At 42.4% G+C, this 27769-nt stretch overlaps 1 protein-coding gene across 1 annotated transcript in view; it reads right to left on the bottom strand.

Annotated features, from left to right (window-relative positions):
• The window catches only part of ca14 (carbonic anhydrase XIV), a 77521-nt gene extending 53090 nt beyond the window's left edge, over positions 1-24431 (bottom strand). The window contains exons 1-2 of the mRNA XM_052577586.1: positions 24100-24431; positions 23819-23839 (exon numbers count right to left, since the gene is read on the bottom strand). Of these exons, the coding sequence (XP_052433546.1) occupies positions 23819-23839; positions 24100-24166 (88 nt within the window). The 5' untranslated portion in view covers positions 24167-24431. The remainder of the gene's footprint in view (positions 1-23818; positions 23840-24099) is intronic.
• Positions 24432-27769: the final 3338 nt, after the last annotated feature.

The following is a 27769-nucleotide window of genomic DNA, read 5'->3' as shown; positions in this document are numbered from 1 at the left end:
AACGCCTTTTTGGTGGTAAAATGCATTTGCAGCTTTTGACTGCTGAGTGGCGCTTTAACCACAAGTTATCAAACAAACGCAACAAAGCACATTTTCGTAAATAGACGTCAGTTTTGCCTTGCTGATGTGTTACATTTGACTGCTTCAGTCACGGAAAAAGAAGGAAAAACACTATAGTTTAAATTTTTAATATATGTAATATTTAATATTCACCGATGAAAGTTTGGTATTTATGAAGTTATGTGCATTTCTTAGAACGAATTCAAGCAGGATAAATGTCAATAGTGTGCCTGAGTCTGTGCTTATATTTTCTAAGCTACATGGTATTAAACCATATTTTAGATTGGACACATTTAAAAGGTGTGCAGTATTATTTATATTATATCAATTATGTGTTATATTATTCAAAAGAAATTGTGGTTTACTTTGCATCCGAGCATTAAAAGTGGTAGCCTATTTTAGGGGGGTAGGCTACATGGATTAATATGCAAAATGTCAATATTTTAATATATTATGCCTATATTTTAATTTATATTTTAAATATAAATATATTTTTTCCTTTAATAAAAAATACATTTTTAAATCAATATTCAAATGACGAAGAAATTTTACAAAACAAGCTTTAATATAGTTCTTTATCATTCATTTAGCAGTCAAATTCATGACTGCAACAAGATGATTAAAAAAACAGTACTGTTATTACCTTAATGCTGAAAAGATGCTTTTTCTTTTTTTTTTTAATACTAGCCCATCATGCATTTAACCATCCACTCAGCTTTAAGAGCTGTTCAGATTAAAACTGGCAGCTCAGCAGTGAGTCAGTGTCATGGATGGAGGACCATCTCGTTTTGCCACTGGTTTAGTTTTAGTTTTAGTTTTTCTTATAGAACTTATTTGTAAATAGAGCAGTTACTGTCTGTGTCAACACCGGACGCGAGAGTTGTCATCTGTGCCCCACAGCGAAAAGTGTGTCTAAACTTGAAGACATCACACTATAGTGTCAAATCATCTGAACACAGTGTCAGAACATTTCATCATAAACAGAACGAGCATCAGTTCACTGATGGGGATCGTGTCCAGTGTATCCATCACTGTGTTCTGCTGTCTTTTGTTTAGATCGTTCCACTCGTGTCCGGTGTAGACCTGGCATGCGTTTTTTATTGTTTTATTTTACAGCCCTGCTTGTTTTAATGTTTTTATTAAATATCTGTATTGACTGCATGGTCATATTATCGAATTATTTAGCTACTGCCATGCGACCTACAAAAGTAAAGCTTGGCGAGTCGATGAACCAGCATTGCTGCAGGTTGATTTTTGGCGGATGTGCTTTGCTTGTATTCGCGCGGTCGTCTTGGTTTCGTCAGGTGAAACATCTCTCTCAATCACAGCAGAGTCCGTGAGAAGCAACAACTTCCCCTCCGCGCGAACTGATACCAGAAACACGCTCCGCCTTCACTCCGTGAATAAAGTATTTCAGTATGTTTGAAATGTTATGTTCATAACATAGCATATAAAATAATAATAATAAAAAAAATAACAGGAGAGTTTCAAAGTGGTTTAAGCTATTTTGTGTAAACTTTTTTCCCTATAGCCTATCACATGCCAAACTAATAACATAGTAAGCATTACATCTTTAATTTCTGCTTTCTGCTGTGAAAATTTTGTTTGTGATGAAAATAACAGTATATTTTTGTCAGTTATTTTATCTAAACAGATCGATTTACTTCAAGATTTCAAAATCAGATAGCATGCTGATAATGTAGCACTGTATGATTACATTTGTTTGAACGCATTATTGCGAAAGCGATTGAGTGTGAATCTGTTAAAATCATGCTTTAACCCGAAAATAATCAGTAAAAGAAACAGACAAACTCTTAACATCCCGCTCGACTCTTGCAGTCAACCTTGTGATCAAGCTAAATATGTTGGCTGTTAGCATGAATTTTACTCGTGATAAGAAGCTCATATTCAAGTGTTTGTGCAAAAATTATTAATGTGCATTAATGACAGGGAGGTGCCGTCTTGTCTAATTTTTCATGATAATGAATGTATAATTTTTTAATTAACATATCGTGGTGTCTAAAATAGGTACATTAAAAATATATCTACAGAAAGCTTGAAATGTTTTTAAACGAAAAGGAATAGTGTAATGTGTGAATGTTGCATTTCTCTCGTCATAGAGAGCCAGCACTGTGAATATAACCAAAACAACAGTCCTATATAAACCGGTTCAGCAAGTGAAAGCCTCATAATACACTGTCCATATGAAAGAGCAATTCACACCTTTATCTCGACCCCCACAAGCCATGAATAGCTATCCAAAACCCAACCCCCTCCAGCTGAACAGAATTCGGTCTGTGTTTTGGCTCTGAGGAACGGTGTGTTACTGGGCTGAAACATGCCTGCACTCAGCAGCACTAGGCTATTCTTTGTATTCATAATTTTCTCGCAGCCCATTTTATTATTTTCACAAGACCATAATGATAATAAAAAAATCATCAATTAATAATTAATAATTATTTTATGAAAATCATTGTTATTTGTGATCATGGATGTTTGCGTGAGGCTTTAAGACCAAGCGGAGTCCTCTGTTCACTGTCTGCGGTTCGACTTTACTGAATCAGATTGAGGCGAACTTATTGATCATGAGCCCAACATTTAGCAAGGCAGGAAAATTCTAACGGAAGGAAGACCAGGGGCGTCGCACCCATGGGGTATGTGGGTGTTTTAACACAGTTTTGCACAAACGCCTTACTACAGTCGCTCCTCCGTTTCTCTGGCCGCTCTGTGCCGCTCTGAGGCAGAAACTTAGGCGGGAAAAGTTTGGGAAGATGTTCTGTTATCGTTTTGTTGACATGTTGAGTGTTTTCTGTATTATATTTCATTTTTTAGACTAATGCTAATAGGGCTTGGGCGCCGAGTTGCATTCTGGGACGTGGCGGCCATGTTGCCAGCTTCGCGAATGTAAACATACAGCAAGTTGAATGAGAAGAGCAGAGTTGGGAGAAAGAAAAAAGATGTCAAAATCGCGAAAAGGTTGTGGGATATATAGGGATACGCTAAATAGGGATGCCAAGGACCGGTATGTGGACAAAATCGGCACTGTTAGCGGTTTGGATCCATATGAAATTCCCAACAAATAGTGGAGTACCGATGGAGACTTGTTGCCACACTTTTGCATTACAGATATCTTCGGCTACCTTTTTTGTTTTGTGAGCGCCTACACTTCAGAATAGTTCCGAAGCTACAAGTCATTGAAGTCTCATGTACAGTTCACAGTATACAGTAATCCGGTAAGCTGCGCTCTAACGTTACTTAACTGCTAGTTTAGTAACCGTTAGTGCTAACAACCATTCACACAGGGACTTTTAACAATGTGTTTCAAAAGTGTAGTTAGTAGCTGTCAACCCTCCCGTTTTTTCCGGGGTTCTCACGTATTTGAGCTCTTTCCCCGCTGTCTTCCCGTTTTAGTATTTTCGTGTAAAATATCCCATTAGCCCCTCCATCAGACCTGTCAAGTCTCTGTGTTGTTGTCCTGTTGCTACTCCTTGTCCTTTCAACGAAACAGATGTTTTCAAAGCATCGTTTTGCTTACTTGAAAGCGACCTTAGCGTGATGTTGGGCTTTTTAAGATAGCGTGGTTGTTGTGAGAGCACGATTTCACGCCAATCTGTAACTAAAGTCACGTTAGACCTAGCTTCACAAATCGTTAGTTAATGCAGCAGTTTTAAAGTACACATTTTTGCTGTCAGCAGAGGGATAGCAACAAAAATATGAATGTTGAAATTTCCCGTATTTTGGATGAGTAACTCGAGAAATTTCCCTTATTTTCAATGTTGACTTAAGCTATATAAATTAATATTCAGATGTTATGGTCTCCGTAGTCGTGCCTCCTAGCAGGAAAGCGGTGTAAAGTTAATCCATTCTCATTTTATTTTCCCCATGGCGATTATGTCCTGTCCGTGCGGTCATCTGCGCAGAGCCTCTGCACACACTCTCCAATGATGATTTTTATGTCACGCCTACCTAACGGTCCATAGCGGACTCGCGGACGCAGAAAGTTTTACATGGCTTTAAGATGCAGGCTTGGATGACCTGACGCTCAACATTTTAGAAAACATTCACAAATGTAGCCTATTTTGATCCAAATATGGAAAGCACTTTTGAATTTAATAATATGAGGTTCTCTCTTGAGATATTTTGCCACATTTATTCAATTAAGGATTGTTACATAGTGTATGGTGTTTCCATTTATAACTTCTTCAAGTGAGTTGCGGGGCAAAAAAAAAAAAAAAAAAAAAAAGAAAATCCAGCACTTCTCCTTCAATACTGATACTGCGACTATTCACAGTTTGTACATGTTCATTCGCTGGCATTTTTTTAATTTCTTTTTTTTTCTCCCTTAAAAAACAAATTTGTCCATTCTGATACACAATTTTATCTTAAAGGCAATTTACCTAATGGCTGTTGATGACTATTTGAATTGAATTCTGCCAAAGTACGCGCTTGTGTTCGTTAAATGCTTATGCCAGTGCTCATGTCTGAAAAAAATCACATAAAAACATTAGGATATAGCTTATATTTCATTATCATTAGTTATTTTTTTTTAATTGATGTAAACAATAATATTTTACAAACTGATAACGTTTTTTTTTTTTTTTCGCATGTGGTGCAGGCCACATTTGAATTTGTGACGGGCCCCGGGTTGAGAACCACTGCTTTATATCAAATATTTTTAAGTCGTCCACAGCTGAGCTTTGCGGGAGGCTGATCTGCGCCAGATCACGTGAAGTGAATGTAATGGACAAAGTCATTTTCAGATGCAATGAAAAAAAAAAAAAAAAAAAACATGGATAACCTAGATTAGTCCCAGGCTCTGTTCTGAAGTAAAATAATTATAGTTACTGTTAACCAAGAGTAACACATTTTAACGGATTAATCGACTATTTTCATTTGCTGAATGTTTTCTTTATTTTTTTTAAACACTCTAAAAAAGTTAAAATATTTTACAACATATCCTTTAAATTTAACTAATTTATCAGAACAAAACAATAATTAAAAATATAATTCTAATGGATAAATATAATTGCAGTATATAATAATATAGGCTTAGTAATGAAACAAAAAAAAAAAATAATTTAAACAAAGGATTCAATTGCAGGTAACAAAAAGCTTATTTCACCCTCACTGGGCAAACAGGGAAAACAAATGAATGATCACTCCAAGAGCACAGGGCCAAAAAGAAACCTCTCAGCGGGGACTGGTCCTAGCGTCTTCCGTGACACAACATCAAAGTCACATCAACCAGAGCGTCATTGGGGACGCAATGTCAAAGTCACACCGATCGGAGTGTCCCTGGAACACAGCATCAAAGGCCTACCAAACTCCCTGAAGTCTGACAGGATGAGGGAACAGTTCCAGACCAAAACAAAACAATTGGAGCCAAAGACAACATAACATGGCAGGACTAGGCAAACAAGACAAGACAAAGACAGTCACCAGCAAAACATTAAATAACTTACAACGGTCTGACAAAAGACAAAGCACGAAAGGAGCTAAAATAGAGGAGAGCTAATGAGGAAAGAGTGGCTACAGGTGTGACAGAACACAGAGTATTAAGGATAATGAGTGGGAGGGGGAAGAAATAACACTGACAGCAGAACACATGAACTGCCAAAACAAAACCAATGTGTTCAGAGACTAGGCACACAGACAACAAGACAAAAATGCAGCAACTCAGACCTAAGTCATGACAATATCTTTGTATTGTCCAAATTCAATAGGAGAAAATTATCGGTCATCCAGTCTTTGTCAGATGACTCCCCATTTAAATAAACAAAGTAGTAGCGATCAGACAGATAGGATCTAAACCATCTTAAAGCCTGTCCTTGAATACCTGTATAGTTTTGTAATCAATCTATGGTGTCGAATGCAGCACTAGCAATGAGATGCAGCCTTGATCTAATGCAGAAGCAAGTCATTTAACATTTTAACCGTTCTTGTGCTATGGTGGGGCCTGAAACCTGACTGAAATTCTTCATGCAGATATATATATATATATTTTTTTGCAGGATGAAGCACAATTGAGCAAGCACAACGTCTAAAATATTAGACATAAATGGAAGATTTGAGATTGGCCTTTAATTTGCCAGTTCACTAGGATCTAGTTGTGGTTTCTTAATAAGAGGCTTAATAACCGCAAGCTTGAATGGTTTTGGGACGTGAGCTAAAGATAACAATGCATTAATAATGTTGAGAAGCGGTTCTTCTACTACAGGTAACATCTCTTTCTGTAATTTAGTGGGTACATGATGTAATAAACTTGTTGCTGGTTTAGATGCAGTGATACAGTTTATTCAATTATTCAACAATTATTCAACCCCCTAGAGACTGCAGTACTTTACAAATACAAGCTTTTCTGAAGATCCAGGATATAATAAAACTTGCATCTATAACAGTTCACTGGCATATTAAAAGTTATATTGTCAATATATAATGTAATATATTTGAGTTATAAGATTTGTTTATAATACTGCTATGTCATAATTATTCAATCCCTATTCAACTTTTTGGACCCATGGATCAGCGGTATGTCTGCTGCAAAAAATGGCAAAGCTCATAAGCAGAAGAACACCATCTCCATCCTCAAACTTGGAGGTGGATCAGTGCCGGCCCGAGCCTCTTGGGGGCCCTAAGCAGAATTTGATTTGGGGGCCCCCCTTCCCACCATGCGGAGTCACCTGTGCTTCAAGATTATTGACACAAATGTCACATTATAATGTTACATTATAAATGAATACAGTGAGGTTATGTATTAATACAAAATAAATAAATAAAAATCAATACTTAAATAAAATACTTTACTCTTAAACTTCTAAATACAAACTATCACAAAACATGAAATAATTTGCAAATGTCCAAATGGAAATGTGCATTAAATGTGCAACCTTTTAAATGAAACCAAAATAGACAAACATTAATAAAAAATATAATGTTACAAAAAATAGTTAAAAACTTAAATAATGAAAGCAAACATAAGAACAGCTAGGATTCAACAATGACAATTGTACAACAATGACCTCAAAATTGTTCCTTGCTAGCTTTTCAGGAGGCAAAGTCACTGATGACATCAGGACAGGAGGATTGTATTGTTGTGCCCCCCTTCCTCAAATATGATGATGGAAAATAAACACCTACTATAGGGGTGAAAATAGGACTTTAATCAAATAAAAAAATAAAAGAATAAATTTTCTTATTTACTAATTACAATTGTACCATTCAACATTTACCTATTGCTCTAACTTTATTATGACTACTTTATTTCATAGTCTTAAGAACAGGGTTCCTGCAGAGTCTTAAAAAGCCTTAAAAGCATTGAATTTATTCATTTGGAAATAATACCTTAAAAAGACTTTAAAAAGTCTTGAATTTTGATGCCTGGGTCTTAAAAATTGTGCTGTATGTAACTTCTATGTATTGTAATTTTCCTCAAAAGTTTCATTTGTCAACCACGATTATTTTGATTAAATGACGTAGCATAAATAAAGAGTGGCGGAATCAATAATTCAGAACGCAATGCAGCCACGGTCACAGTACAAAATACTGCGAACATGTGATGCATTCAGTAAATGGAGATCATGTGCTACAGCACTACAACCATAGACTACAACAAGCAAAGGAGAAGCGCGAAAAATCAAAGAAAATCTCAGCATTCCACAGGAAAAGGTTGACTGACGCCGTCATATTTTTAAAGTTTGTTTTTACGTTAGCTAGCTAACGTTACCAATTTCATTCTGAGGTTATGGGGAAATCTAAATTTAATGAAGCGTGGCTGGATAAAAACTATTTTCGTCATTGGACAGCAGTGTTTTTGAGGATTTTTGCACCTTATGCACAAAAAGGATTCAGCTAAAGGGGAATGAAGGCATTAGAGTCTAATGCCAAGTCATCCAAGCACATGAATTCTCTCAATGGACAAAAACAAACTCCTTCCATCGCTTGCGTGTTTCAACCAACTAGTGTTAAGGGCCGTTCACTTCTTTTGCGCACTCAAGTTCGTTATTTCCAATAAAGGCGCGGTATGCACGCTCATAATGGAAGCAACGCGGTCGGGCATCGAGTTAAAAACATCTCAACTTTTCAGAATGCCACAAGTGCACCGCGGGTCATGTGACAAGAACTAACCAATCAGCTTCATCCTTTCCCATAACAACGTTGAAAGCTCAGCCAAGATGAAGGAACAGCTAATCATAGCAGTATATGGATTGCCATTTTGAAATAAATTTAGTAGCAGAGCTACTGCAAGCGATTTTTTTTTTGTGCTGCAAATCCATTTATCCTATGCTGAAATTTCCGCATCTTTATGGAGAGGGCACGTCATGGTTACTTAGCAACGGCAGACGCCTCTGGAGTGCTTCTGCCCAAGCGCTTAGAAAAGGAGAAAGCGGCACGCCTAGCGTTTTCCACACGTTTTAGCCGCGAAATGTGAACGGCCCCTAATTAGCCAGCTTGCTGCTAGCGCTGCAGATCCTTAAGCTATGACCGCAACTAGAGTGGATCTGCACACAGCTTTTGGGTCCACGCCAACAATGAAAGCCAAGGTGTTGTGGACTCTTAACACAATCGCTAAACACCAGTCCTACAATGGAAATGAGGGTATCTCAGAGCTTTTCAAATGCATGTTCCCTGACTCCGACATCGCTAAATATTTACTTGCGGTCACGATAAAGGAGAAGTTGACAGAACTGGCTGTCATTGATAAAGAGATTTCTGTCCTGAGTGAAGAGCTAAGGAGTTGACTCTGTTTCTTAATTTAATGTATTGTTGAGTTCTCATTTTCAATGTTTATTGTTCAGGGGTCTCTCAGTTCCCCATATTCCCAGCATGGAATAAGTAGCTAGCTAATGTAAAAAAAAAAAAAAAAAACTTAACATTGTTCGGCAAACTGTTTTGTGGCCTACTGAAATGTTTTAATTTTTCACACCTCCTTGGCTTATCTTTAACCCATTCCACATTTGAAAAATAAATGAAAACAAGTTCAATGATTTTGTTTTTCTTTTCTGGTGGGGACGTGAAATAGGTATTAATTTTTTATATAAATGGTCTTAAAAAGGTCTTAAAAAGACTTGAATTTAACTTGAGGAAACCTGTAGGAACCCTGTAAGAATTCAGAAATCATGCAATGGGAAATGAAGCAGTTTTACTATGATAAAACCATGTTTTTTTTTAAGGGTTGTGATATGCACGTTTTTTGATGAAGAAATTAAATAGGCTGTGTAATCTATAGCAAAAATGTAACAGCAGCAATTACATGGCATTTGGCTCCCTGTGCAGACATTTGTAATAACATGTACATAAATTGTTTATTTTGTATGTGCCTACAGTATGTATTTAAACAGTGTTATTATTAACCAATCATTATTGCCTAATATTTTTTTTAATATAATGCAATAATTTGTATGAATTCAATTTAAAGGCTATTGATGGCTTAGATCTGTTTTTATTGCAACAACAACAACAAAATATTACAGTATATTAATACTTCTTTGTAAATTATTATTTAAAGTAACAAAACCATGATTAATTTGCAGTTGCCATTGCTACAAGAACGATGATTTGTGGTGTTATTGATTAAACCATGGGTCATTTTCGTAAGGGAACCTGAGAAAAACAAAAAAAAACTTTAACAGGAATGTGCCTGAAAGTGATAAACGGGCCTCATTTTTACCAAAAAATTTTATAATTTATTTTGATATATATTAAAAATGTATAAGGTGACTGCAAGTCTTTCTCCTCAAATGCTACTGAGCTTCAAATTTGCCTTTGAGCCCATGTGAAAAAGTAGCATAATTTACATATACTTTACAGTTTATTTTAATAAATATTGCACATGACTCAAACGCATGACTCTGCGCATGACTCAAACGCTAGCTGACACAGCAGCAGTTGTTGGTAAATACGTTTTTTTTTTGTCTTGAATTATTAATTTATTCGTTCATTATTCATTCATTCATTCATTCATTCATTTATATCACTTGTTTAAGTTATTTAATTGTAAACAAAAAAATAAAAATAATTATTATTATTATTATTATTGGGGGGGCCCCTGGTGGCGAGGGGGCCCCAAGCAGCCGCTTAGTTCGCTTATGCCTCGGGCCGGCCCTGAGGTGGATCAATCCTGTTATGGGGTTTCTTTACTGTAGAAGGAAGTGGAAATCATGACTGTATGAAGGACATCACATAATGTATCTTTTAATTTTGCACTTTATGCTATATCTGATCAAATAGACACATTTTCATTCTTTTGCTTGGGTTGAACACATAACATTTGCTTGATTGGAACAGCAGCTACGCTAATTTAGTCTGCATTTGCTTCTGTGTTTCTGGCATGGAACTCGAACCCCGAGGCAACTAGGAATTACACAAGCTTCAGTCTGGATTCAACCCTTACAAAGATCTGAGATGACCAAACCTCATGAGAAGAGATGATGTAAACCCCCCAGAAGACATCAAATGTTGCTAACCCTGGAACAACTTATAAAACTACCAAATTTTGCTTTATCACAATGTTTAATTACAATCACAAAATTTAATTGCAACATATAATCCATCAACACTAATAACCCTTCTAAATATAATGTAAAAACTAAAAATATTCTGTAAAGCTGCTTTGCAACGATTTGTCATGAAAAGCGATATATAAATAAACTTAAATTGAATTGAATACTGAAAAGTAAAATTTTGATGTATTGTAACATTTAAAGCATAAAAATGACTAATTGCTTCATATTATTGGCTAAATTTTTTACAAATATTTATGTAACGATATAACCTTTGTAATCATCCGGAAGAAGAAGGAGGCGGGAACCGGCGCACAATCAATGAAACTTTAATAATTGAAAAATAAACACAAAACAGTGCACCAGCCCCTCACGGACGACTGGTGCGCACAAAATAAAAAGCAAACATAAAATAATGTCCCAGGCCTGGTCCTCTCTCGTCCTTCACTATAGTCGCTCCAGTTTTATATCCTTCCATCTCCTACGGCCCCCGCCTCTCGGCCCCGCCCCACTCGCCACATACCCCCATCGCCCCTCGCAGGCCGGGGGGTAGTCCCGAGACTGCGCTCTACCTCCACCCCCCCCCCTTTCCTCCGGGGGGGACCGCTCATGGGGACCTGCGGGAACCTGGGGGTAGGACAGACGAGGCGAGAGAAAAGGAGATGGAAGGAGGAGCGACAGAGACGAGAGAGGGGAGAGAGAAAAAAAAAATTCGGTTCCCAGACGCACTGCTGCTCGGCCCTCCACCAGCTGGGTGATCTCCTCCGTGGTGCCTGTCAGTGGCACTGGACGGCCCTCGGCGGATGGACGGCGATGGCTCCTCTGATTTTGGGCAGCGGCAGGAGTCCTCTGTTTCCTGCCCCTCCGGATTCCATCGCGGAGGCAGCAGGCTCCGGCCCCCTGGCGAACGGCGCCGACTCCTCCGCTCCCTCACGGATGGCAGCCGCCCCTCCATATCGTGGCCGGCCAGCAGCAAGCTCGCCCGTCCCCGGCAACTCGCTCACAGCCCCTCACGGACGACTGGTGCGCACAAAATAAAAAGCAAACATAAAATAATGTCCCAGGCCTGGTCCTCTCTTGTCCTTCACTATAGTCGCTCCAGTTTTATATCCTTCCATCTCCTACGGTGGGACTCGATACCGGCGGTGGGGCGCAGGTGCAGCTCATCTTCAATCACTACACCTGGCCTCACTCCTCATTCCCACGCCTCTCGACCCCGCCCCACTCGCCACAATTTCCAAATATTTTTTAGCATTAAGCTATTTGTATCAATGCATTTAGATTTTTAGACCCCTCAACCTACATTACCAGTCAGTAAGATTTTTAATGTTTTTAAATAATTGTCTTCTGCTCACCAAGTCTAATCAAATAACTGCTTTCTATCTGAATGAATTAAATTGTAATTTATTTGTGTTATTTCAAAGCTTAATTTTTAAGCATCATCCTTTCCTCCCTCCCTCCCTCCAAAGTCAGTCAGGCTCATCACCCTCTGCACACTCCCTCACTCACTCATTTTCTCCAGCACCTGTTCACCATCCAATCGTCTAATCACCAACACCTGTTCACCTTCAACCCATCTGTTCACCTCCATATAAAACCACACACCTAAGTCTCCCTCATGGTCCGATCTTGTAACTGTATAGTGGAACCTCTCCTGTTGTAAGGCTACTTGTACAGACTCAATACAATCCTTGCTACTTACCTACCATTGAGTTCTCTCCTAGATCCCTGTGTCTCTTCCGAGTGTCTCCATGTCATAGTGTCTGGCTTGTGTATCCCTGGGTGTCCACTAGTGGTCTCCCTTCCCCATATAGTCACCCCACTGCAGGTACTACATTTCCCACAAGCCTTTGTCTGGATTCATCACTGTTAATTGCACTCAGCTGTTCCCACATTCATTGTTTGCACCTGTCTTTAAATGCCCAGTTTGCTCTGTCATTTTCATGGAGTCCTTGGTTTATTCACCCTGCTCTTTCGTGTTTCCTTGTGGACATTCATGTTTCTTATTCTGACTGCTTACCTGGATTAAGACTTTTTGCTTGACTGGATTATGATTTTTGGATTTCTCAAAATCCTGCACATGGATCTCCCTGTTTGTGTGTGCGATTTCGTGACACTCCAGTGTTCCAAGTTCCCCTCTCCTGTGTGAACCTTGAGGTGTGTGCAACGTGTCTGTCACCCCACCAACGGCTCTGGATATCCCCATCCCGTTTGTCCTGCCAGAACCAGCTGCAATAGTTCACCATATCCTCTGCATTTCTCCCATACTCTACTCAAACTAACTTGCTCTTCCCTTCTGTCCCGGTGTCCATGTGTTACAGAAGATCGGACCTAAAACGGAAAATGAACTGGGCTGAGGTTATCTCCTGGAGATAATGTGGAGGAGTTCTTGAGCCTCATACATCTGAGTTGGAGGGGGGCATCTTTCCCGAGTTTCTCCAGCGTTCCATTCTCCATGTTCCCCTCTCCTGTGTGAACCCTGAGGTGTGTGCAATGTGTCTGTCCCCCCACTGAAGGTTCTGTATATCCCCATCCCATTTGTCCTGCAGGAACCAGCTGCAATAGTGAACGAGTCATTATCTGGCTCGGCTCGGTGTTCGTCTTCAGTTCTCTCTTTACAGCAGTTCAGTCAGTGTGAGTAAATGAATTACTCCGGGATACTGGTTTGTTTTAACTCCGAGGGAGTGTCAGCCACATTAAAAAAGTTAACAGCTTAAGTCATTTGTGGATTAACTACTGTCAAACTTCAAAAAGATCCAGTTACATCGAATGATTCGTTCGCGAACCAGATATGACAAACTGCTTTGTTTTGAACTCTCTCACAACAGACACGGAAGAGAAAACAATGCTGAATAAAGTCGTAGTTTTTGCTATTTTTGGACCAAAATGTATTTTCGATGCTTTAAAATATTCTAACTGACCCTCTGTCTGACTAGTTGATGTTTTTCTTACCTTTCTGGACATGAACAGTATACCGTACACACAGTTTCTATGGAGGGACTGAGAGCTCTCAGACTGAATCTAAAATATCTTAAACGGTTACGAAGATAAATGGAGGTCTTACTGGTTTGGAATGACATGAGGGTGAGTGATTAATGACATAATTTAGATTTTTTGGTGAACTATCCCTTTAACTCCGAGTTGCTCTCACAGGATACTGCACTTTTTCACAATCACATAAGTAAATTTTTTGCATCTGCTTTAAAGCCTTACTGATTAAATATTTAATTTGTATATTGTTCTAACAAGCATTTTTTTTCTGAACACACTCGCACACGAAAACGAAAAAGCCTATCAAACAGTGCCTGATTATTGAACTAAGACAAGTAATTTTTTGTGCTAATATTGTCAAAGCACACAAAGGTTTATTTATAGATTCAGTTGGTTATGTCTAAAATGAAAGTAAACAACTGAAAGAAACAGCTGTGTGCCTACTTGATGCGTGCAGGTCATTAAAGGACAGTAGGCTACATGCTTCCGACTCTAATTAAAGGGATAATTCACCCTAAAATGTAATTTATATCACTATTTATTCACTCACATGTTGTTCAAAAAACCTATATTAATTTCTTTCTTGTGTTAAATACAAAATAAAATATTTTGCATAATGTGTAAGTTGCTGGTCCACATTTGATAGTAGGAAAAAAAATACTATTCTTCTGCACAATCTGACTTTGCTGCAGCCTGGAATTGAACTACTGGTTTCGTCTGGTCAGAGGAGAACTGGCCCCCCAACTGAGCCTGGTTACTCCCAAGGTTTTTTTCTCCATTCTGTCACCGATGGAGTTTCGGTTCCTTGCCGCTGTCGCCTCTGGCTTGCTTAGTTGGGGTCACGTCATCTACAGCGATATCGGTGACTTGATTGCAAATAAATGCACAGACACTATTTAAACTGAACAGAGATGACATCACTGAATTCAATGATGAACTGCCTTTAACTGCCATTTTGCATTATTGATGTTTTACTAATGAATGTTGTTCAGTTGCTTTGACGCAATGTATTTTGTTTAAAGTGCTATATAAATAAAGGTGACTTGACTATGTAAGTCACTGTGGACCAGCAACTCTTTGGTTTTCCACCTTCCACAAAATAGCATTTTATGTTTAGAAGTAGGAAACTTATTCAGGTTTAAAACAACTTCTGAGTGGGTAAATGAAGGTATAAAAATAAAACATTAGCCTATTTTAAACTTTGGGTGAGTTATTCCTTTAACATTATTAAAACACCAAACACAAAGATAAAAATCACTACTGAAAAACTTTAATACATTTGTTTTAATAGGAATCAAAGTATAGCGTTTTATTTTTATATTTGTTCATTACATTTTTTTTTAATTCTCCTGTTCCTATAGTAGCCTACCTGAAAATATAACAGTTAATTTATTTGTGTATTATGTGTATTTGTAATGTGTATCTTTGTTCTCATGTTTTAATAACAAAGATAAAATAATGACAAAGATTTTTATCTTCACCATCTTTGGCCTAAATATCTGCATTACTTTTTTATATTTTGTTACCTTGAAAGTTTTTGTCTTTGTAACGGGGAAATTAGTTTGGCTGTAATGCTCAAACAAAAAAATAGAAAAATCTACATGAAAAAGAATCGTGATAAAATCATGAATCGTGATATTTCTTTAAAACAATTGCAATAGACTGCAAATGGTCGAAACCTGCATTTTGCTCACATACCTTTGTTATATTCTGTTGAGAGGTGATCTAAATATTTGCGTCTGTGAAACAGAAAGAAAATTTATAGATTTGTGCTGCAATTCTATGGATGTTTTGCCCTCCAGGGCTGCGTTCAGCCCTAACAAAACGGTGAAAAGCATTTTTTAAACAGAACAGTGGTGCATTGAATACCCTGTTCTGATTACACAAGAGTTGCAACTGTGGCAGCTGAGAAGTCCATTCTTTGTGGGGTTTTTTTTAAAGAAATTTCGGAGCCTGATGATACAATGGAGCCCGGTATATGCAATGTTACAGCCACCGCCCTTGCCATGCAGAATAAAAGAGAACATCCCAATCCAGTGAAGGAATTTTTGGAAACTTTGGTTCCAAATTATTGTGATCCAACATTTGCCTCGCATTTCAGGATGAAAAGACAAACATTTCAGTTGAAGGATAATCCACTCCTTACCTCTGAGACTGTGTCATGATGTATATGACTGTATTATTTTTATTGAGAGTATTAAGTTTATCATTATCACTGATCACTGTTGTTATGCTATTTTATTGTAATATTAACCATTATATTATCAGAGGAGTATAGAACAGTTTATGAAAGTGTCACTCCACAATACAATACCAAAATATATAAATATGTATAGTATTTTTATGTGACATCAATCAGTGTCTAGCACACTTTGCTAAGGAAAGGATATGGACCAGAAGACATTGCAATTACTAAATGATATTTAGACAGACTTAAAAATGTTTCAGATCTATACTTGTGCTCTTATTATTTAAGTTATTTTGCCTTTAATGTAAATAAACACATGCAAACCAAATACTTGCTCTTGTGAATGTATTTTGATGTTAATTACATTGTGCGAGCTGTCTCTTTAATACTGCTTGGTTTATATACATATTGCTGCTGAATGGGCTGACATTTTTGTCACCAAACAAGAGAAAACGTATCTCAAACCCCGTTGCACACCGTTTCCGGGAAACATGTTGTTCAAACCGAAAACCATAGCAAAATGTGCACCTGCTTGAGCTTGAACTTAACCCTGGACTGAAAGCTATCAATTGGATTCAATATGCCTGTAAAGTTGTTTATAGGCTAAATTTGCTTCAGGCATGCACGTTAAAATACTGAAAAATAAAATAAAATCAGGAAACCTTTGCAGGTGTTTAAAGTTGATTAGCTGATTGGCATGTCACCATATTCTTTTTTTTTTTTTTTTGAAATGTGAGCCAAAATCATCACAAAATAAAAGAACCAAATACTTAAACTACTTTAGTCTGTATGCACTGAATTTATTGAAAACACTACTTTCACAATTTGAGTTGAATTACTGAAATAAATTTTTTATATATATTATTATTATATATATATATATACACACACACACACACACATAAAAATACTGTAAATGTGTAAGTATTGTACGTTTTAGTGCTATGAAAGTGTAAGTAAATTTAAGTTTTGTATACCCCTTTTCACATATGAGATCACATTATATAACAGTTTAAAACGTGCATTGCAAATACAGGCCTTCTAGCGGCCTTATTACACCAAGAATTTCCTAGGATCATTATGGGTTCACCCAAATGGTATTTCTTTGCAGGAAAATAATACATTTTGTATTTTAACTCCATATCATTCAATCAACAAATAAGTCTTGGCTCAGAAGCCAATTGTGGCATTAATGTGGATGTGTGGAATTTTGTGAAGTATTCTTGTTTAAAATCTGCTCACAAAGGTTTCTTAGAGTCTGATCACATGAGCATTATTAACTGAACCATCACAGTACAATTAACACACTGGAGCATGCAAATCTGTGTTTGTGTGTGTGAATTGCATGCTTGTGTGCCAAGCAGAGCAGTCTGCCAATTCTTTATCGCAAAATTTTTTTTTTTAATCAAATGGAAACACACATTTTAAGCTCTGTACTATGTACTAGGCCTGGATGGGAGGATATGCAAACTATAGCGCCTGCTGACACCTGCTCTCTCTTTTCTCTTTCACACTCATGCTACTATGCAATGCAACTACTGAAGAGCTGAACGTCTCGGTTACGTACGTAACCCTCGTTCCCTGATGGAGGGAACGGAGACGTTATGTCGACCGACAAATGGGGTCTCACTTGGGAGGCCAATCATCTCTGATTTTAAGAGAAAACGCCAATGAAATTGGCAAGTGGATTAACACACCTGAGCCACTCCCCGTGCCAGCGGGTATAAATAGGGCGACAGGTGCATCCACTCATTAGGTTTTACGCTGAGGAGCCGAGAACGTGTCCCGGCAACAGCGAATGGTTCAAGGTTGTGGCATGGGGACATAACGTCTCCGTTCCCTCCATCAGGGAACGAGGGTTACGTACGTAACCGAGACGTTCCCTATCTGTCGGTCACTACGAGTTATGTCGACCGACAAATGGGGTCCTATGGAAAACGCCATAACCTGAACCTCGTCACAACCCTGAGGCGCTGCAATTGTTGACAAGCCTTGGCGTGCCACAAAAGCTACGCTTAAGGTCGTAACCTTCCCAAAGCCCCAGCGCAAATTCACTGACCTTGGTACCGAAGGGGCCAAAGGGTGAGTACATCGCTGCTGGAGAAGGCCATGCTGCTGTTCCGCCCACATAAAGTAAATGGAAGGGATTTCAACCTTCAGAGAAAGATTGCTTCAAATCTTCCCTATTTGTTCTTTCAGCTGGCAAGACAATGGGGGAGCGAGCCTTTAGGAAAGGTCGCTACGGAGACCACATCCTACCCGTAGGGAGGTGACATGTGGATATACCGATATGGACTGACCCAGGGGGCAGTACTACATATGGAAAGGGTCTCTGAGGCAGGTCCTACCTTGGAGTAGGGATGGAACGGCTGCCAGAAGAGACTGACAGAGCGATCTGTCAAGGGAAGACACGGGTTTGCCAAGAGGGAAACCTTACCGTGGAAGAATACACATATGGGATTACCCGTAGGGAACCCAGCCATATGGACACCTAGCCCAGTACAGGGGCTGACCGGCTCCGGGCATGCTAACGCCAGTACTGGGCCTGGCGACAGACTGCTCCGCCAAGTCTGACGCCGAGGGTGCTGGAGGATGCTCGACCAGGGTACGCCAACCGGGGAACTCTACTGGGAGAAGAAGGCGCTCACATCCCCGTGTTAGGGGGAATGGCGCAGCAAGCGAGACACCCAGTCAGCCCTTCCCGCCAATTACCTGTTACCCAACACACGGGAGGAAACTGGCCCTACACGGAGGTTGTAAAACCTCGCAAAGGTGTTAGGTGTCGCCCAGCCCGCAGCTCGACAAATGTCTGCCAGAGAGGCGCCGTGCGCCAACGCATAGGAGGAGGCCACACTCCGTGTGGAGTGGGCCCTCACCCCCAGGGGGCACGGCTCGCCTTGGGAATGGTAAGCCAAGGCGATGGCGTCCACTATCCAGTGGGCCAACCTCTGCTTAGAGACAGCCTTCCCCTTCTGCTGACCTCCAAAGCAGACCAGGAGCTGCTCAGAGCTTCTGAAGCTCTGGGTGCGGTCCACGTATATGCGAAGTGCTCTTACGGGACACAGCAACGACAAGGCTGGATCTGCCTCCTCCAGGGGCAGCGCTTGCAGGTTCACCACCTGGTCTCGGAAGGGAGTGGTGGGAACCTTGGGCACGTATCCAGGCCGGGGTCTCAGGACAACGTGAGAGTAGGCCGGCCCGAACACAAGGCACTCTTCACTTACCGAAAATCCTTTGAGGTCCCCGACCCTCTTGATGGAAGTGAGCGCGATCAGGAGCGCTGTCTTGAGAGACAGGAACTTCAGCTCAACCGAATCCAGCGGCTCAAAGGGACCCCTCTGAAGTCCCGCCAGGGCAATAGAGAGGTCCCAGGAGGGAATCAGGGGTGTCCTAGGAGGATGTAACCTTCTGGCACCCCTCAGGAACCTAACGATCAGGTCATGCCTCCCCAGGGACCGGCCGTCCACTGCATCGTGATGTGCTGCAATGGCAGCCACATACACCTTCAGGGTGGAGGGTGACAGCCCACGCTCCAGCCTACCTTGCAGGAAAGAAAGCACGACTCTGACCGGGCATCTCCGGGGGTCTTCCCGGTGAGAAGAACACCAATTCGTGAACAGACTCCACTTCAGAGCATAGGCCTGCCTCGTAGAAGGGGCTCTAGCCTGAGTGATAGTGTCTACCCCCGCTGGGGGCAGATCACTTAGGTCTGCCGCGTCCCGTCTAGAAGCCACACATGGAGGTTCCAGAGATCTGGGCGCGGGTGCCAAATGGTGCCAGGCCCCTGAGAGAGAAGGTCTCTCCTCAGGGGGATGCGCCAGGGAGGGGCTGTCACGAGGAGCATGAGTTCCGAAAACCAGGTCCGGGTGGGCCAGTAAGGCGCAACCAACAGGACCTGTTCCTCGTCCTCCCTGACCTTGCACAGTGTCTGTGCGAGCAGGCTCACTGGGGGAACGCATACTTGCGTAAAGCCAGAGGCCAGCTGTGTGCCAGTGCATCTGTGCCCAGGGGGGCCTGGGACAGGGAATAGTACAGCTGGCAGTGGGAGGACTCGTGGGAAGCAAACAGGTCTACCTGGGCTTCCCCGAATCGACTCCAGATCAGCTGGACCGTCTGGGGATGGAGTCGCCATTCCCCGGGGAAAGTGAGCTGTCGTGAGAGCACGCTGGCTGCACGATTGAGCTCCCCCGGGATGTGGACAGCACGGAGCGACTTGAGCCACGTCTGACTCCAGAGGAGGAGATGACGGGCGAGTTGAGACATGCGACGTGATCGTAAACCGCCCTGTCGGTTGATGTACGAAACAGCCGCAGTGTTGTCCGTGCGGACCAACACGTGCTTGTCCAGCACTAGCCGACGAAACCGTCGCAAAGCTAGATGCACTGCCAGCAACTCCAGGCAGTTGATGTGCCACAGCAGTCGAGGTCCTGTCCAGGACCCTGAAGCTGCCTGCCCGTTGCATGTCGCGCCCCAGCCCGAGTTGGAGGCATCTGTTGTGACAACAACGTGCCGGGACACTTGTTCTAAGGGCACGCCGGCCCGTAGAAAAGCAAGGTCCGACCAAGGACTGAATAGGCGGCGACACATCAGTGTGATGGTGACACGATGTGTACCGCGGCGCCATGCCCATCTCGGGACTCGGGAGTGTAACTAGTGCTGAAGTGGTCTCATATGAAGCAACCCGAGCGGCGTGACTGCGGCTGCGGATGCCATATGCCCCAGGAGCCTCTGAAAGTGTTTCAGCGGTACCACTGTCCTGCCTCTGAAGGAACTCAGGCAGTTCAGCACTGAGTGGGCACGCTCGCTGGTGAGACGTGCCATCATACTCACCGAGTCTAACTCCATACCGAGATAAGAGATTCTCTGCACAGGGGAGAGCTTGCTCTTCTCCCGGTTGACCTGAAGCCCCAACTGACTGAGGTGCCGAAGCACGAAGTCCCTGTGATCGCACAACTCTTCTCGGGACCGGGCCATAATGAGCCAGTCGTCGAGATAGTTGAGGATCCTGATGCCCACTTCCCAAAGTGGGGCAAGGGCGCCCTCCGCGACCTTCGTGAAGACACGGGGGGACAGGGAGAGCCCGAAGGGGAGGACCTTGTACTGCCATGCCTGACCCTCGGAAGCAAAGCGCAGGAACGGTCTGTGACGAGGGAGGATAGAGACATGAAAGTACGCGTCTTTCAGGTCGATCGCTGCAAACCAGTCCTGGGGCTGGACGCATTTGATAACGCGTTTCTGCGTCAACATCCTGAACGGGAGCTTGTGTAGGGCCCGATTCAAGACTCGCAGAACCAGGATAGGTCGAAGGCCACCGCTTTTCTTGGGCACGATGAAGTAAGGGCAGTAAAGCCCCGTCCTCATCTCGGCTGGAGGGACCGGCTTGATTGCATCCTTCGCCAGGAGGACAGCAATCTCCTCGCGCAAGACAGGGGCGTCCTGGACTGCCACCGAAGTCTCGAGCATGCCATTGAACTTGGGGGGGTCGCCGGGCGAACTGAATCGCATAGCCGAGTCGAACCGTCCGGATGAGCCAGCGTGACGGGTTGGGCAGCGCAAGCCACGCTCCCAGATACCGTACAAGTGGCACCAAAGGGACAGTCGACATACCCGCAGTGGTGCAGCGATGGGGAGTCGTGCCGGAAGGCCCAGAAGGCACTGCGTCCTGGGTCATCGCAACCACACTCCCCGTGTTCCCGGAGGAACTGGCCAGAGACGCGTGGAGAGGCGTTGCGTCTCCGAACCGCGACCTCTTGGCCGCTGGCGAAAGGGGGCGTCGTGGGTGAGAATGAGGAAGCTGTGCGTCGCTCATTGTCAGCCCACAAGCCTTGCAACTCGGAGGAAGGAGAAATTGCTCTTCCAATGAAAATGTGGGTGCCACTGGCCGTTCGACCAGCGGCGGAACAGAACCAGAAGATTCTCCACCCGGCCCTCCTCCGGGGGAGGGAGTGGCGCTCTCTCCGCCATCTCCTGAAGAGCAGTTCTCCGCATCTCCGAGTTGCCCGTGTCAGGGCCGCTTAGTCGACTTCCTCGAGGACTTTGCAGCCGGGAGTGACACGGGGGGCGCCGCTCTCCTGCGCGGGGCTCGACGCGCCGGCCTCGAAGAACTCTCAGCACGGGGCGGAGCTGGTGTGGAGGACGCAGGGGGGCGCCCTCGGCGACGAGCAGGCTGAGGCACTGCCTGCGACGGAATGGTGGCAACCAGAGGATCACGTCGTGGCAAGATGTGCTGTATGGCCTCAGTCTGCTGTTGTTCTGTCAGGAACTACTGGGCACAGCCCCTGACAGCGTCGCCACACAGGACAGCCTGGGACATGGGAGCATCGAGAAAATGCACTTTGTCAATGTCTCTCATACAGACCAGGCTGAACCTGAAACGGCACTACTGGACCACCAGAGTGGACATCGCTTACCCGAGGGACTGCGTTGTGACTTCCGTCACCCAGAAGGGGGAGGTCAGTCGCCATGCGCAGCTCCTGCATCAACCTCGGGTTGGTCCTACCCTCGTGCATTTGTTAAAGCCTTGGCTTGTTGGGTTTGCAGGATAGCCATGGCATGCAAAGCAGAGACAGCTTGGCCCGCAGCACTGTAAGCCTTGGTAGCGAGCGCGGCCGACAGCTTACAGGCCTTGGGTGAGGGGCGCGGACTATCCCTCCCAGTGGCGGCGTTTTGCGGACACAAGTGCACCGCAATCGCACTCTCCTGCTGGGGAATGTCAACACACCCCTAGCTGCCTCGCCATCGAGGGTAGTGAGGACGGAGGAACGAAATGAGCTGCTTCCGGCCGTAAAAGGGGCCATCCACGACTACATCACTTCCCCATGCACATCCGGGAAGAAAGGAACCAGAGTAAAACGCGGTTGTGAGTCGCGCTCCACACCGAGAACCAATCAAACAGCCATGAGCACTCAGGGCTGGCGGTGCATTCACCTCCATCCTGATGCTCACAGCTGCCCGGGCAAGCACGGCTGTCGACTCTGGGTCCAATTCGGCAGTGGCGACAACACCCGAGGGGGGCAGCCCCGCCGAATCTTCATCCACAGAGGTCGATAACCCATCCCCCGATGCTGCAATCGACATCTGATCTCCGGCGGCAAACTGAATGACCCGCTGGGACTGCCATAAGACAGCCCAGCAAAATCACCCAGCAGCTGCACAGGACAAACACTGCGGAAGGGGTAAGAGGTCCGTGGGGCGTGGCCCGGCGGAGAAGCTCTCACGGTCACCTTCAAATCTCCCAGAGCACTAGCCGGCGGTCCTCTGCTCGAGACAGAGAAACCAGAACGGGTAGTGACAGAGGGGTCTGCTCCCTTCCCTTTAAGAAAGGGGAGACGCGATCACAGCGTTGCCATGGTCACACACGCAGTGCGTGCATGAACCATCCACGAACGCGCCTTCAGCGTGCTGAATGCCCAGACACAGAAGAGAGCGAACGTGGCCGTTGTCAGAGAACAGGAAACGACCGCATCCAGAAGGACGCGGACGAAACGGCGTCTTGAAAAAGGCGCGAATCGTCCTCGATTTACTCTTTTAGGAAATCTGCTCTCTTAGTTGAAGCGCCCAGGGGAATCGCTGAAAGGGACACCGCTGTTTGCGCCGTACCGCCAACCAGAACAGCTTCCCGACACAGCAGATGAATGGCTTTGTGGAGTATAACGGCTTTCATACAACCACTCGGCTCCGAAGCAAAAATCTAATGAGTGGATGCACCTGTCGCCCTATTTATACCCGCTGGCACGGGGAGTGGCTCAGGTGTGTTAATCCACTTGCCAATTTCATTGGCGTTTTCTCTTAAAATCAGAGATGATTGGCCTCCCAAGTGAGACCCCATTTGTCGGTCGACATAACTCGTAGTGACCGACAGATAGGGAACTGGAAGTAACACAGTTTGAACAAAAATTAAAACTGAGGGGAAAAATAGGTAAGTTTGATAAAAATATAGAAAAGTTAATTTTCAAGAACCCAACTGAAGCTTTGAACCAAAACGATTTAAAAGTATATACTATTTTCCAGGTTATCTATGACAATTTAATTACAACATTACACCTAATCTGAGAGAGTGGAAATAATAAAAAACTGTTACCTGCATATGTCCATTCTTTAGCTTAAAAAAAAGTAAGAACATAGAAAAGTTAAAACAGATTCCCTGTGTATTTCAGGTAACAATTAAATTGCAACCTAATTATTAAGACTTACAAAAAAGACTACCAGTGACTAGCACATTAGGGCAGATTATTTATATAACAATTAAAAGTTTCTGAAGCTTCAAAAAAGCAAATAAGTCTTTGGTCAGTAGCATTGACCACCAATAAGTTGTTACAACAGGCCACTGCATTAATATTACATAGATAATCAAAGTCTTACCAGTTTCTGAGCACTCCAAACACTTGTAAAAGAGGAAAAAAGGCAGTGTTATCCAGAAAAGATCCATTATTTCACTCTCCTCTCCACAGGATGCACACACTCAAACAGTGAGAAAGCAATAGAAACACCAGTACTCTAGTAAAATTGGTGGGAAAATCTTAACAGGTCTATAGCAGAACAACTTGAAAAATGTGTCCAAAAATGTTCACAAAGAAAGAATCATTTGTGTTCCTTTTCTGCAATTGAGTGACTTGGTCCAGTGAGCTGAATTGTAGAAGAGAGAGCCCATCACATGCCACAGATGAAAGAGAGAGAAACAAAGAGAACTGAAAGGAGAAAGGGATAAGTGAATGAGAAAATCACTTGCTGCTGGACACTGAAAAATGTGTATGAAACAACTAGCTGAGGGGGGAGGGGGGGGGGGGGGGGAAGCCTGACTGAAGGGGTACTGAGGTGCTAATAAGGAAATAAATAGAGACCATGAGAAGGAGAGAGGACAGAAAGCGTAAAATTGGTGGAGCTTATCTATTGCAAAATACAATTACTATTTGACAAATTTAGCATGCTATTACTCTGTGCTGTTAAAAATGTATTGTAATTAATTAAAAAAAGTATGTATGCTATTGTAAAAAAAAAAAAATATGGTCATGAAAGATAAAAGTACAAGTGAGTTGTGTATAAAAAGATTGGCCTGTAATGGTTTCCAGGTCCCCTGAACCTTTTTAAACCCAGTGAATGCCTTATTGTGCTTCATTTGTCAAACGATGGAGGGCAGTAAACTCCATCCTATAATTTCTACAACCTCTTTTTCGTATTTAAATGTTTATTGTCAGCTTTTGAAATATGATACCTACATTTTAAAAAATAGATATAGTTCTCCTGTGGTATCTTTGTGTGTACTGTTATTGTTATTTGATCTCATACAGGGTACCTGTGTATACACTTGATTTAAGAAAGATTATTAAGATTTATTTTTAGGCTAATATTATAGGAATTATTACACAAATTTAAGGCCTTTTACATTAAATTAACTGGCCAATAATTAATTAATCTCTTTGGAACACTGAGTTTTTTTCAATGTTTGCTTTGGATTCCCTTTATGGGGTAAAAGGTGGTGACGATTATAGGGGGCAATGGCTGATGGGGGCCCCCCAGCGATCTGAACCATCTGGCTGAGGCCAGCCAGCCAACCAAAAAAAAAAAAAAAAAAACTCAGGACAGTTGACAGGCCACTGCTGCCCTTCATCATGAAAGCTTAGCATTTTCACGTGTTTTTAAACCATGCCAATTTAAACATTCAAAAGACTTTAAAGGTGCCATCTGTAATGTTTGGCAAAAAAATCTAGTCATACTACACATTCCATACCAGATGGGGGCAGTATGCCTCAATAAAGTGAATTGGTATACTCTAGAGTAACAAACGAGAAACGGCATAGTCTCTATGCTCCGCCCCTACTTTCACAACAACACTACAGCCATAGCCGAAGCCTAACTGTGCGTTCACACCACAGGCTTCTAGAGCGTCAAAAATCGCTCTTGCCGCTCTGCTCACGACGCTGCAGAAAGATTTGTGAGCGCTCAGACGCTCTAACGTAGATCGAATGCTTATTTTGTATTTAAAGCGGCCACAAAGCAAACAAGCTTGTTGATCTCGTGCAGACTAATCACAAGGAGTTATAACCTCATTAAATATTGTTGTGGATGAAATATTAGGATCCTTTACTTAAAATGAACAATCTCAGACACCTTGGTCCACGTATCACTTTTAATTTATTTTTTTATGTCCCTGTAGGCAAACAGGGACACATCATAGATTAATACAAACGCTAAACAGCAATAATCAACCTGTCCTTTATTCTGCTTGAGAACTAATGTGCCAACTCTCAAGCATTCACCGTGAGACACACACAATTGACTCTTTTCACACGCTTTCATGCCACACATCAATTTTTTCACGCACAGAAAAACCACGAAGCAAAGAGGACACGGAGACCAACAGACTAGACAGAGCAGGTTAGTTATGATACATAGGGCTGTGCAAAAAATCGAATGAGATTTTCATGCACCTCTCATCAGTAAAGACGCTCCTGTAATTAGAAGTATATCTCCAGCATGTGCATTCAGATCAGGGTTGCCAGGTTTTCACAACAAATCCTGCCCAGTTGCTTCTTAAAACTAGTCCAAAACTAGCCCAATCGCGTTTCCGTGAGGTTCCCCGATAAAAATTGCTTCCCGGGGTTAAAATATAAATTTTTGGGAAGGGTTTCCCTGGTAAAATTAGCATTTTAGGGGCTAAATATCACTTTATTGGTATTGGGATTGCTACAAACCGCGGACATGAAAAACAACCGCAGACTTGGCAACACTGGTTCAGGTGGAGCGGCAGTTACTGCACAGAGCCTTAGTCTACTGACAACTAACACAAAATCGCTTTCAAAATCGACAAAGAATCGCCTGCGATTTTAACATCGATGTTGTGTAGATTGTCAGTGAATTACGGCTCTGTGTAGTAAATGCCAACCAGTGTTGCCAAGTCTGTGGTGGTTGTTTTTCATGTCCGCTGGTCACAGCGACCCCAATACAAATAACGTGATATTTAGCCCCTAAAATGCGAATTATACCAAGGCAACCCTGCTAAAAAACCTATATTTTAACCCCAGGAAGCAATGTTTTATCGGGGAACCTTCTGGAAGCGAGATTGGGCTGGTTTTGAGAAGCAACTGGGCAGGATTTGTTGTGAAAAACTGGCAATCCTGATCTGAACACACGTGCTGGAGTTATACTCCTAATTACAGGAGCATCTTTACTGATGAGATGTACATGAGTAAAGACATGCACAGCCCTATATAATAAAATGGGTAACGTTAAGTTATAGCTAGCTGATTATCAAACGCAGCTACGGTTAGCCATCGCTAACATTAGCACGTTTATCGAACAGCCTTCGATACATTTCTATGTTATAACTTCCCGAAAACAAATACACAAACATATAAAACAAACTTCTAGCGAAATACTAACAGCATCTAACTTGCAAGTTCGAAGTCGAACCTCATTTCTTTCAGGTCCATCAGTTGTCTCCAGCGATTAAAAGCAGTGCCGATGTTTACTCTGGTATTCTTATCGGATTTGATTTGTGATTCCGAGCGCAGTTGTTTCCCTGTAGCGGGTGTTGGTCTCTTGCCAAGGGCTTCAGCTATCCTTCCACTCTCTTCTCTGAACTGAAAGTAGTGGGCTGTACTTTCCACACGATTGACATCAGGTCCAGTATGCGAGTTATTCGTGTATTGCAGGTTGGCTTGTGATAATGTTGCCCGCATATCGCCTCCCACGGCCAAAACTGGTATTACAACACCTGTCGGGCCGGGGCTAGTAATGCTAATGCTAATTAAGGTTGATATCTCTGCAGCACTATAACTTGACATTTTTTAAATTACATCATCGCCCTTATTTCTTCTCATTCTTTTGATGCGTGTAGGTCATGTTATGGATATTTTTACCTTAATTTCTGCATATGGCACCTTTAAAGCATCCTGTAGGGGAATTTATAGTTAAAACCCAAGGACCAGATATTTGGCAATGAAGACCAGGAGTCAGAGATGAGTTCAATTAATAATAATAATTTTACTTGAAGAAAATAGTTTGCAATTTCATCAGCAGAAGTCAGCTTCAA

The sequence above is a fragment of the Carassius gibelio genome, chromosome B16, assembly GCF_023724105.1.
Source record: "Carassius gibelio isolate Cgi1373 ecotype wild population from Czech Republic chromosome B16, carGib1.2-hapl.c, whole genome shotgun sequence".
Classification (NCBI taxonomy): Eukaryota; Metazoa; Chordata; class Actinopteri; order Cypriniformes; family Cyprinidae; genus Carassius; species Carassius gibelio.
Note: the sequence above shows the minus strand (reverse complement) of the source record. Positions and strands in the feature narration are given on the sequence as shown.